Raw genomic sequence first — 12,627 nt, forward strand, 5'->3', positions numbered from 1 at the left:
ACCCAAGGATTCCCCAGAAATTATGTACTTTAATGCAATATTAACAAGCAGTGTTCCAGAAAAGGGGGTGAAAAAAGGAAAAGAGAAGAGGGATGATTGCATTTCAAATACATTTGGGAGGTATAGTTTCAAACGAAGTTAATTTAATGTAGGACTTCCAGCATTATGATCATGTCATCACAAATTCAATGTGTTCAAAATAGACATTTTGATTTCAGGGCTATAAAATCCCTGACCTATTTGAATCCAATTCTAGCCCAGTTCAGTAAAAGGGTCCACCATTTACCTGTTTTAGTAAGCCAGAAACCTAAAAGTTAACCTTGATTCTCTGGTTTTCTATACCTTTCTACCAACCTATCAGCTCTATGTTTGGAAAATAACGCAAATTCAACCACTTCTTTCTATGTCGATTGATGATACCATAATCTATCATACTATCACCTTTGTCTGGGCTACCATATAGTCCCCTAACAAGTCCTGGCCTTTTCTCTTTTTTGGAAGACTCAAAACTTTCTTGACCTGAGGACTGCTCTTGTGTGAAGATTTTCCAGATCTTCATACTTCTGGCTCCTGTTAGTGACTCGGGACTCGGCTCTCATGTGTTTTTTCCGGAGAGCCGTGGATGAGCATACCCTATCACATTGCTCTCTTTAATTACATTGTCTTTTTAACAGTTCTGGCAGAAACTCTCTTGTTCATTCATTTATTTACTTGTTTACCATCTGTCTCCACCACCCCCTCAGAGTATATGTTCCATGAGAACAGAGCTTGGCGAGTCTTTATCACCACAGTTGTCCCAGAGTCTAGTAGAGTCACAGTGTAGCTTCTTTGTCATTCTTTACCTACAAGTGCATTAGAAGAGGTTCGGAGTGTTTCCATTTTCCCAAATTATTGGTAATGCTTTTCTGACCAAATAACAAAAGGTTAATTATCTTCAATAGGAACACAGTTTTAGAAAGAAAGCTTTGAAGTATTTTCAAATTTTTTGATTTGCAATGATTCTGGGGTATATCTCTTACATATGATGGAAGTCTGTAGTATACAGGGATGGGTAGATGGTAGGGAGGAGGGTTGATTTTCTCTGTTGTCTCCATACCCAGCCAAGTGAAGAGCAAACCTGAATGCAAGGGCTGAAGGATTCCCAGTTAAGCATCCAATAAACAAACAAAAAAAGCAGTCTCTTTATTCCTCGTAGTACTTAGATAAGTGGTTATAAAAATGTATATTAAGCAGATCATGTGATGAATAGTTTTTATTTTTAAATATCTCAGCATTTATACCTGAAATATAATGCATATGTTCTTCTTGGAAATGCTTAATTTATAATATTCCATTGATTCACTAGCCTTCTCTTGTTTGTCTGGCAAATGGACTACACAGCCAATAAGAATTGTATCAAATACTTTTAATAAAGTGAAATGCTAAAATTACATGAATGGGATGATTAAATTGACATTTTGTGATTTTTTAATCTCACAAAGGGTTTATTAAGTAGATCTAGATACCTATTAAACAATCTTCTTTCTTAATAGCTACTTTCAAAGCCTGAAATTAGGCTGACAGCACTTACACATATTCTGCTAAGCTTTTTGGTTTGTTTGGATGGGTGGATAGGTTTTCACAGCAGTATCATCTTATGTTGGAACTTTGGATTTATGATGAATTCTTTTTCACTATAATGAAACTAAGTACCATGGAATGACATGGGGAAAAGTAGACAGTCATATATGAGTGCATTTATAACACTTATATTCTAGTTTATGCATTCTAAATTGGGTAAATATTTTTGCCTGATTCCTTTGCATACTTACATTTTGTGGCCTATGGGATTATGCCTTTGTGAATGCTGTCTCTGTTGTCTAAATTATCCAAATCTTACCATATTAATCTAACATAATTATCCCTAAGTAGTTATGATGTGCCATCTGAAAGGCTTTATGTACCATATTAAGATGTTACTGCTTTTAACCTTTTATTTACTTATTTGTCTGCATAATGTATTCTTCTACTAAATTACAAGATTTTTGAGGGTGGGATTCATAATCTTTTAATTTCTGTATTTCTCATAACATTTATTACATTATCCCTTATTATTCTTCAAGGCTTGTCTGAAAATTTGCTTTGTCAAGGAAGACTCCCCAGGCCCTCCAAGCTCTTAAAATGTCTTTAAATTATCCTTTGAAGCAGCACTATATAATTAATTTAACATGTTATTAAGTGCTTAACTCGTTATAGGGGTTTCTTCTTTAAAACATGAGCTCTATGAGTTATTGGTCAGTATTTATTTCATTCACTGCTCTGTGTACTTGCCTCCTAGCCCAAGGTCTTGCATTATTGACTAATCAATACGTATTTTGAAGCAATAAGTGGCTCAAAAGAGATATTGGATACATAAAAGGAAATAGAAGTGAGAAAATAAGGTAATAGTAGTTTGGGGGGTAGGGTAGTAAAAGAATCTAGTGCCAGTATGATTTTCCATTGTATTCACTGAGAGTCCCTTGGTTGGGACTCATCTCCAAGGTTAATTTTACTTGTACTTTCTCTACAGCCTTCTCTATTGGAATATCTCCTTACAGTGTCTCTCTATCTGCTTTGGCAGTTGATGGACAGTGGCAAGAGTGGAGTCCATGGAGTCAGTGCTCAGTGACATGCTCGAATGGGACCCAGCAGAGAAGCAGGCAGTGTACTGCAGCAGCTCATGGGGGCTCTGAATGCAGAGGGCCATGGGCAGAAAGCAGAGAGTGCTATAACCCTGAGTGTACAGGTGAGGCCTGATCACTACATTTAAAGAATGCCTGCCATTTATAAAATGTGACAGAACCATGTGAGGCAGTCATGGAATAATTAGATAATTATGTATTCTGGTAAATGAAATCAATTGTACTAGAGCTCATTCTACTATATGTCACAGTAATAAAGCAACAAAATTCTGGAGATTCTTAGATTAAATCTAGATTAAGTTGATCCAGGTCAGCACTGAACTTGCACTTTTTACAAATAAGTTTCAGTGTCCATTTGAAGATTCTGACAAACTTATATAAACTTGTGACACTCACAGTGCTCTATCTTTGACTAGCAAGTCAAATGTTTGAATAGGGCTTATTCATCGTGGTAGACTAATAAAAACTAAACAAACAATAATGGTCCTCAGATTTTCAAATTCCTAAAACAGTTGCAGTAGGCTACTGCCATTGACCATGACACATTTCTTTCAGCAAATGGTCAGTGGAATCAGTGGGGTCATTGGAGCGGATGTTCCAAATCCTGTGATGGCGGCTGGGAAAGGCGAATGAGGACTTGTCAAGGTGCTGCAGTAACAGGGCAGCAATGTGAAGGCACAGGTGAAGAAGTGAGAAGATGCAGTGAGCAACGTTGTCCTGGTGAGAATGAACTGAGATGATCCTAATGGAAATATTCTGTTATTAAAAAAAAAAAAAGGGAGTAAAATAAAACTATCATCATTAAGGGCAACATTTCCTCAGTTGGAGGACTGCTAACAATAAGTGGCAATTTATTTGTTTCCATAACCTATGAGGTTTCCTCTGTTTATGTGTCATAGACTATTTCTTCCGTGGGTTTTTAAATTATTTGCTGCAAAATCACGTTGAAAAATGTAACAATACGAAGGAAGCCACATTGAACAATAACATACCTAGATAGGATTTAAATTGGTTTGGGGAACAATTTTTTTCACTATGTTCATGAAATATTTGTTTACTGAGAACACAAAACCAGTTGCCTTAGATTATTCATAGTAGAAATAGAAAGACGTGGTAGATAGCTAAGTGAGAAAATAAAGGGATGCTTTTGAAATTTAGAAACTTTTAAAATCTGCTGTTAATCCAGCTCCACGTAGGACTTTGGACATCCCTATTTCCTTGCCCTTGTGCCATTTTCTACTACAAGGCACACATTTTAAAATGAAAATCTAAGGTCTTAATTAGTAGTGAAAGAATGGAAATACTGCTACAATAAAGGATCTTACATATAAGCATAGAAAAAAAAGGCAAGGTCAAAAACTGCCCAGATTATTGATCATCTATTATTTAAAAAATCATTAATGATAAATTCCTTCCAAATTGTGCATACATTCCATAAGTATTATTGATCTATTGAGAACTCAAATAAATGAAAATTAGGATTTTAGAATGATATCATAGGCAAAATTGTTATAAACATGCTAGAAAGATGATAGGGTGAAATTTCTAAGTTTCACTGCTGGGTATAAAGCAAGTGCTGAACTGAAAGCATTTGAAGACCCTGTTAGAGTCCATGTGCTGCAAGTAATGCTTTGTAGGCAGGCTAGCTTCTCTCCTCTGACTGTGTGGTTCCAGTAGGTATGGAAAGAACAGGTATTTGAGGTTCCTTTTCAGTTCAGAAAGCAGTGGATTTCTGTCTCTACCAAACGTGACTACATCAATTTAGAGAACAACAACAACAAAACAAGTCATTCTAAGTGATATCCCTGAGTCAAAACTTTGTATTTCTCCATAGTCAGAATTCAGTCAGTCCATACTGGACTCTAACAGTAACAATATGTCAAGAGGATTTTTTTAGAGCTTAGAAAAGATCTAAAATTAGCTTTGTTAATTCTTAAGGCCAAATCATTCAAAACTATAAGAAGGAACCAACAAATAGGATTTTGTTGAGGAGACCTACCAAAGGTAAGTACTGTGAAATTCCTCCTGGGGTGCATAAGAATTAAGTATTAAACAAGAACATTATATGACCAGGAAGAAATTCCATTAGGACAGTAGTCATAATTAAATAAGACCCTTGGGATCCCTGGGTGGCGCAGCGGTTTGGCGCCTGCCTTTGGCTCAGGGCGTGATCCTGGAGACCCAAGATCGAATCCCGCGTCGGGCTCCCGGTGCATGGAGCCTGCTTCTCCCTCTGCCTATGTCTCTGCTTCTCTCTCTCTCTGTGACTATCATAAATAAATAAATAAAAAAAAACTTAAAAAAAAATAAATAAATAAATAAGACCCTTTTAATACTTGAAGGTATCTAAACTAGTGTAAGCATACCAATGTTCATAACTGGTCTTTTAAAACTGTCTTTCATCTGTGTACATAGAGTTAAAATGGTGTTGCTGCAGTCATATTTACAAAGATTGCCACCTGCTGTTTAAAAAACATTTTACGTATCTATTTACTAAAAGGATATTATACCTTATATGCTAGGTTTGTTTGCTGGCTTTCATGATTTAAGGCAGTTTGAAAAACCGTCATATAAAGCTATAATTATTTTATATTTTATGTATGTTATATATTGGTGGTGTATATTGTGGTATATATACATTTGGTATTAACCTTAACATTTTCATTTTATTCTCTTCAATAATATTTGAAATCTTTTAAAACTACCAAGTATATAAATAACATTTTCAAACTAAAATGAATTATTGAATCAGCTAAATAATTTACAAACTAGTGCTTATACAGGAATAGAGTGAATTAATATATTACCAAGCTTTTGAAAATATCCTAAACCGGTACCTGTATATGAATCAGCATTATCCATCAAAAATTATTCATTTCAAATATGTCCCTGCCTCTGTATAGAGTGTTTTTTACCAAGATAAAGATTTCTTTTCTGTTTATCCTCTATCTTTTCTACGTGCAGTCATCTCATTCCCACATTATTTTGTCAAGAGAGCAGGATTTATAAATAACTCCGTTTTCCATAGTGGATTTGATTTATATATTGGCATTCCAACTCTGCACAATCACTTCTCTGTGGTCAATATATATTATTTTTGTGTCCAGTGTACTGGACTCTGAGAGTAATGACATGTCAGTAGGATTTTTCAGACCTTAAAAAAGATCTAAAATTAGTTTTGTTAATTCTTAAGGCCATGTGAACTCAAAATGATAAGAAGCAATCCTAATTTCCACATTATATTGCTCCAAATTCTCATATTGACAATATAAATTGAGAAGACTTTTAAATTTTTTCAATAGTTACTAAGGCATTTTTCTATTTTTGTCACTGACAAAGCCTGAAAAAATGTTTCTTTTAAAACGATGTGTTTTTTTCCTAGTATTATTTTTCATACTGTTTATTCTTAATTTTTCTTCAGATTGCTGGAAACTACAGTATTTATTTTTATGCTTCACTTAATTTGGATGCAAAACAAATTAATCAAGTTTGCCAAGAGATCCTCTGTTGTCAGGAAGGAGAAATATAATATACGCACATCTTTGTCTGGATAATTAATGACAATAATGATTAATCATCTGGATTTAATCAAAAGCTGTTACGATGTGTACTAAAAATGGAAAATGAAAAATATTTTTCCCAAAATAAGATTTTTTTGCTGGTAAATAGATAAAGTATACTTATTAAAAAGAGCTTCATTACCAAAAATATGATGTTTTGTCTTCATAAGAAAAGAGAATTAGAGGAATGAAAAAGTTATATATGTATATTTTAAATAGTTTGTTGAAGAATAGAGTAGCTACAAGAGAGAAAAATGCCTAATTTTTTAATTGTCCAAATTCACCAAATAATGATTTCATTGATTTCAATCTCATTGTTCATCTAGACTTTGAAGGTTAAAATAGTAGAAAGGTAATAGCTTCTCAGAATTTGTGTTGCTAAAGTTTGAAAACATACTATTTTTAGGCTCTGTATTTTTTCCCAAATATTTCCCTGGTTAATATCCTTCAGAAGGCAAATGCTACTGATATGGATTGGCCTATGTAACCTTGCAGGCTTCCTGGGAACCTCCTTGCTCTGTTCCCAGGAGAGGGGCTGACTATTCATATAGCACCAATTCTTGGATCTACTATTCTTTAGTCATTAGGAGTAATGCTAGTTGGGATGTACCATTCATGGGTAGAATTTAATCTTAATTTATACATAAAATGTCCTTTTGGCAGTTAACAGTTGCTTTACTGCATGCAAATGGTGAATGAATATTTTCACAGGTTGAATGTGCTGAGAAATACTTGGGAAATAAGAGATCCATATCATAATATATACAGTAATAGCAACTTAGACAAGAGATGTAGCAATGATTGTGATATTTAACTCTTTAGTATTCATACCAAAGCTAGTCAACGGTAATGTTTGTAATCCCAAACTTGTCTTAAATATTGTACTGCATTCATATTGGAATTTGTGCCCTGTGATAGGGTGACTATAAGCCCCCTCCCCACTTAGGAGAAATGCCATTCTGAGACTGACTGTTCCTTATCTCTGTAAGGTTGCTGTCCAATGGGATTATGTCTTCTCTGAAGACCAAGAGAGATTTCATTTAGTTTCTGATTGATTTTCTTTTAATTTAGCTTTGGTAGGAAGAATCACAAAGCTTGCTTATTTTGAGCTCATGTCGTCTTTGAATGCCTCTACTCATTGTCTGAACTTGTGCTTTCAAATTTTAGCACACCTAAGAATCACCCAGAGAGCTTGTTAAAACACAGGTTCCTAAAACCAAACCCCCGAGATTCTGATTCAGTAGGTCCAGTATGGGCCTTCAAATTTGCATTTCTAACAAACTCACATGTGATGTTGATGATACTGCAGATTACCCTTTGCAGATTAACCTTTGGGTTGCAGTGGCCTATAGTAAAAACAAATAAGTAAATAAATAAATAAATAAATAAGTAAAAATTAGGTGATAAAATTAACAAAAAGGTGGAAAACAGTCCTCCACCTCAGCTACACTGGTCAAAATTGAGATCTCTACTAAACAAGATTGTAGATTTTATTTTGTCATACCATTTCACAAATAATGAGGGATTGTTCCTGTAGTAAATTAATACAGGCAATCTGTTTCAAGTATCCCTAACCAACTCATTCTTCAACCAAAGTAAGATCTCTTTATAGTTGTTACTTAAAAATAATAATAATAATAATAATAATAATAATAAGAAAAAATTCGGCTATTGATTAGTTTTTGTGGACCAAAAGAGATGATTTAGTCATTTTCAGATTTTCAGTTTCCAGTTCTTATTGCTCCTGTTCCGTGGAGAGCAGAAGAAACAACGTGGGTATCATTGGAACATGTTTGAAATAGAGCTGTACACTACCAGGACACTAGATATTCGTAGTCCTGCCATCTCTAGCAGCTCTCTTCCTCACTGCCTCTTATCCTCCAGGCTATTAGCTACTATATACTTACACAGGTTTATAATATTTGGAGGGGGGCAAGTGTCAGAGAGCAGAATGAGGTCTTAGCTCTGATTGGCTTATTCTTTCCTCAGTTCCCAGTTGGAGGAGTGGTGAATTAATCACCATCACTATGTTTGTCTTTGATAGAGATGAGTTTAACTAGTTAATAAGTCAGCATTATAAATCTTGTGGATTTAGCATTTTAAAGCTAAACGTAATCATTATTAGAAACCCCAATATGTGAGTGTAAAATTTACTTTTTTTAAGGGGAAAAAATGTATACTACTCTATATTGAAATATTCACATACAAATTGGCACCTGCTCTACCTCTTTCATTCCAAACCACAAGAGTAATCACTAATAGTGCTTTTAGGAAGCTCCTACTCCATTGGGATTTTTATTATTTTTCTATCAAACATTATGTGTTTACCCTCTAAGGAATTACATTATTACTTATTCAGTTTCTAAAGGTTAAGGCAGATGTTTTCACTGAAGATTTTTGAACATAGCAAACAATGTTGCACCCAAGTGTTCACACCAGTGATTTGCCTAAAACCAACTACTGAGTTCAGTGTTGAGAGTAGGTGGCACTTGGTATTGACTTCTTTCATCTAAATGTTCTATTTACTCATGCCAAGGCACCCCAGATACATTCTAAAAAATAGGAAAATAAATTAGAACTTGAAGATACTCCATAAGCAAGAGAGAGCACCTATTGTTTAATAAATATCTAAGAAAGTATCTGATCCTCCTCAAAAACATGGGTTTTATTACCTACTCCAGGCTGCAGTTCTGCAACAAATCAGCTTAATTTTATAGGCAGAATTAAGGAAGAACCACTGGAGTCTAAAATATTCCACGTGTATACCAGATAGTACTATATGTCCAGTATTCAAACCTGTTGCTATGGAGATAATTATTGTCATAATTTGTCTTATCAGGTTGCTCATCAGTTGAGACTTTGGGAAAAAGTCTCGCAGCTTCTGTCACAGCAGAAATCTAAATAACAATTTATTTTAATCTTATATTACCCTACCTGGTCCAATTTAGAAATATTGGGCAATATGCTGATCATTCTCAATTCAAAACAGAAAATTTAAGCAGCACTTTTTACTATCCTTTATTTCTTCATTTCACCTGACATTGCTTTTATAACAAAAAGAAACCTATTTTAGGAACCACTTCATTATTTCTAAATTACTAAAATTAAAAATTAATGCAATTAGTGAAACTACTCTTTGGGTTTAAAGTTTACAAGACACTAAACTTTAGTATTAGTCCTTAATGTTTATCATCCTCACTTATATCCCACTCTTTGTATGTCCTGACTTGTGAACAAACCTAAGATCCTGCCCTGGTGCTCTTTGGTTGCTCTCTCTCCTCCTCTTTCTCTTCAACTATCACTTGTGAACAGTGCCCACAAATCTGCATCTTTATGCCTCATCCATTGCAAACATGTGATAAAGCTTTCCACCTGGGATAGCCCATCATCCTCAGTGTCAGCAGGAGAGCTTTTCTGTCTGACTGCCAAATCTGTCTTGTCAGCTAAAGTTATTTCTAATTCTTACCTTTCCTCATGATGGATTCCACCTCCATGAAATCTTTCTTTAGTGGGCCTGCTTTCTCTTCCTCTGGACACTGCCTGCTAGTGGGGAGGGGCAGTGCGACATAAAGAGCCTGGGATATGGAGTCAAAGTTCGGCTTTGGACCTCAGTGTCCTCATATGCAAAATGGGGATAATAATATGTGCTCGGGATCATTTCAAGTATGAAATTATAAAATGCTATAGGTAATTATAATTATTAAATAATTCCAGTCTAGGGCCTCTTTGTCCAATACCCATATTATTGCAAAAGCCACCTTTTCTAGTCTCTTCCAGATAAGTTTATCTGATTATCCTCCCCTTTTTGTGACCTTCATCATGGACTCTCTCGTTCAAAGAGAAAAAAAAAAAAAAAAGTGCTGTGGCTCCTTATGACTCGCCCGATTCACTGCATACTGGAATACCTGGGATTCTAGTATCCCCATCTATCAGTTGATTTCCTTTCTAGGGTCATCACTCTCTTCTCATTTACAGATAAAACATATACATAGCATAATGGATCCCATCCCTGGTGACTGGGTATGGAAGCACATATTCTGTCCTTACTCTCTGTTGCTTGCACTGTTATTCACCTGGGCTCCCAAGTATCCCAGTCCTGCTTCCCTCTTCGCCTGGTAACATGGAAGCATCTTGGGAGGTCGGCCCATTAAAAGTGTCTCTTCCTTTAATCATTTTTATTTCTCCCACTATTTCATAGCTGCTTTCTTCTTTGAACCCCTATAGATTTTCTTTGTGCTTCCCATATTATATATTGCTATATTTTATTATTATATATCATTATATCTCTTAACTGGAATTCCAGCCCATTACAGATGAGTTATCTATTTTCAGATTCCCAAAACACCTCTGCATTGAACCTAGTTGAATGTAGGCCATTAGGCATATCATATGCTCTTTTGAATGTTTTTATTCCATATCATAAACATTGTGATTGGACCATTTGTATAAAGTACAATATACAATAGAAAATACAATGATTTGTGTAAAAGTATGTGAATACAAATTTCAAAATGACTATGATAGTAATGCCTTACATTTTATAATGATTTTACTCTTTCAAAATGCTATTAGTTTACCTAAGTAGAATTTGAATAGTCATTTTTAGCACAATATGCTATTTTTATTTTGTAGTTGCAATTTGTGTCATGAACCTTCCTTCTTTAGAAATAAGTCATTGAGATGTTGGAGGTAAGAAAAATATGTATTTTTATAGTAAGTTACTCAATTTCCCTAAATCTCAGCCCCATATTTAGATCAGAGCTCCTCAAGGCTGTCACATAGCCACCTGTCAGGCTAGGATTGGTCTCAGGTATACGCAAATAGAGATTTTGAAGACCTCAGGGCAGCTGGCAAGACAGGAGGCTGTGGCCTGCGGCCTCCAGCCTAGAGTAGTCTTGCCCGTTACCCTAGTGTGCCTCCAAATGTTACCATTTTCTACATGTTCCGTGACCTGGAAAAGGTGATGATGCACAGTTATCCTCAACAGTTCCTACGCTAATATAAAAAGGCAAATAAATGCAATTCTCTAGCAGAAACACCAAGTGTACCCCAATATAAAACTGTCTCACATTAAGTTAGCAAATTGTTATTTAGAACTATTCCTCATATTAAAAAAAGAAAGAACTATTCCTCACAATTAGTGTTAGCTATCTTTAAAAAAAAAATTAATCTTGTTGACAGGTTGGAACTACAGTGACCTTGTCTGCTTAAATTGCAATACAAGATTAAAACTAGGTTAATCAGATTTTTTCCACGGTGTGTATGTAAAAAACACTATCTAATCCTCAAACAGGCAATGCAACACACATTGTCTCCTAATGAATTTAAAGTTTATGGTTTGCTACCTTTGAGACTTAGAGACAAATTCTTGCAAAATATATAAATGCCTTGTTAACCACTACAACAAATCTTGCTGAGAGTGTAAGATTCTCAGAGAATGGACTGAGAGACTTGTTTGATTGACAAGGGTCTACGGACCACCTCCTCGTGGAGTGATTTCTCTATGCTTTAGTCTCTTCATGTTTAAAAAGAGATTTAATAATTGTATCTACTTCATTCTTATGAGAATGAGATGAATTTAAAAATGTAATGCACTTGAAAGAGTGCCTAAGTCATAGTGATACATGCATATTGCTGTTATAATTGTACATTCTTTCAACCTGACACTGATAAAAACCATTTCTATGTGAGAAATGTTATTACAAAACACGTTCGATAAGCGCCCTTCTTTTCCCCTAAGACCTAAGCAGCACCATGAATTCTTTACATGAGTGTGTTCCCTGCTGAAATTAGAGCTGTAAGCTGTGTGAGCACATAGACTATCTCATTCACCTCTGTGTCCCTCAGCATAGGGAATTCCCAAAACATAAGAATTAATGAATTGCCAGCCAGTGAAATCTGAAATTGGGGTCATGGGTAGTGCATTTTTTTTTTATTTTTTCTTTCTCTTTTTCTCTTTTTCTTTCTTTTTTTCCCTTGCATGCCAACTCTACAGTGTAGAATCAATTTCTCTTTAATGCTGAAATTCTAGCATAGGGGTGAAAACTAATTTTCCACATCAAATTGATTTAAGCCCTGTATAATTTTTGCTATTTTTAAGAGACAGAAAATCAGTTTGAATAGACAGATTAACAGCTAATCACTAAGTAATTGCTACCTTGTTTTAAGACAGCATGCTAACTACATACTTGTGACTTCAAGTACCGTTGTATCTTACAAATGGGTTTTTATAATCTTCGCACTAGTGATAGCAAACAGTGGCATCTTTCAGCTGATGAACAGAGTTGCTGTTCCATTTTGCTAAGGCTTAAAAAATAAGCCCTTCATATTACCCTACAATAATATGCTTTTATTTTGAGCATAGGGATGTAAGCTAATTATGTATTTTCTAATTTACAAAATATACA

General features: G+C 34.9%; 1 protein-coding gene and 1 long non-coding RNA gene across 5 annotated transcripts in view; one reads left to right on the top strand and one right to left on the bottom strand.

The window, feature by feature from the left end:
- Positions 1-12,627, top strand: part of ADGRB3 (adhesion G protein-coupled receptor B3) — a 711,230-nt gene that overhangs the window by 299,565 nt on the left and 399,038 nt on the right. For all 4 annotated transcript variants that reach the window (XM_038554438.1, XM_038554440.1, XM_038554441.1 and 1 more), the window contains 2 exons: positions 2,600-2,764; positions 3,216-3,380. In XM_038554438.1, the coding sequence (XP_038410366.1) occupies positions 2,600-2,764; positions 3,216-3,380 (330 nt within the window). The remainder of the gene's footprint in view (positions 1-2,599; positions 2,765-3,215; positions 3,381-12,627) is intronic.
- Positions 1,484-8,996, bottom strand: LOC111098305. The gene is made up of 3 exons (XR_005367900.1): positions 8,893-8,996; positions 7,507-7,566; positions 1,484-3,416 (listed from the first exon to the last, which is right to left on the bottom strand). It is a non-coding gene; the product is annotated as an uncharacterized LOC111098305 (long non-coding RNA).

The sequence above is a fragment of the Canis lupus genome, chromosome 12 (genome assembly GCF_011100685.1).
Source record: "Canis lupus familiaris isolate Mischka breed German Shepherd chromosome 12, alternate assembly UU_Cfam_GSD_1.0, whole genome shotgun sequence".
Classification (NCBI taxonomy): Eukaryota; Metazoa; Chordata; class Mammalia; order Carnivora; family Canidae; genus Canis; species Canis lupus.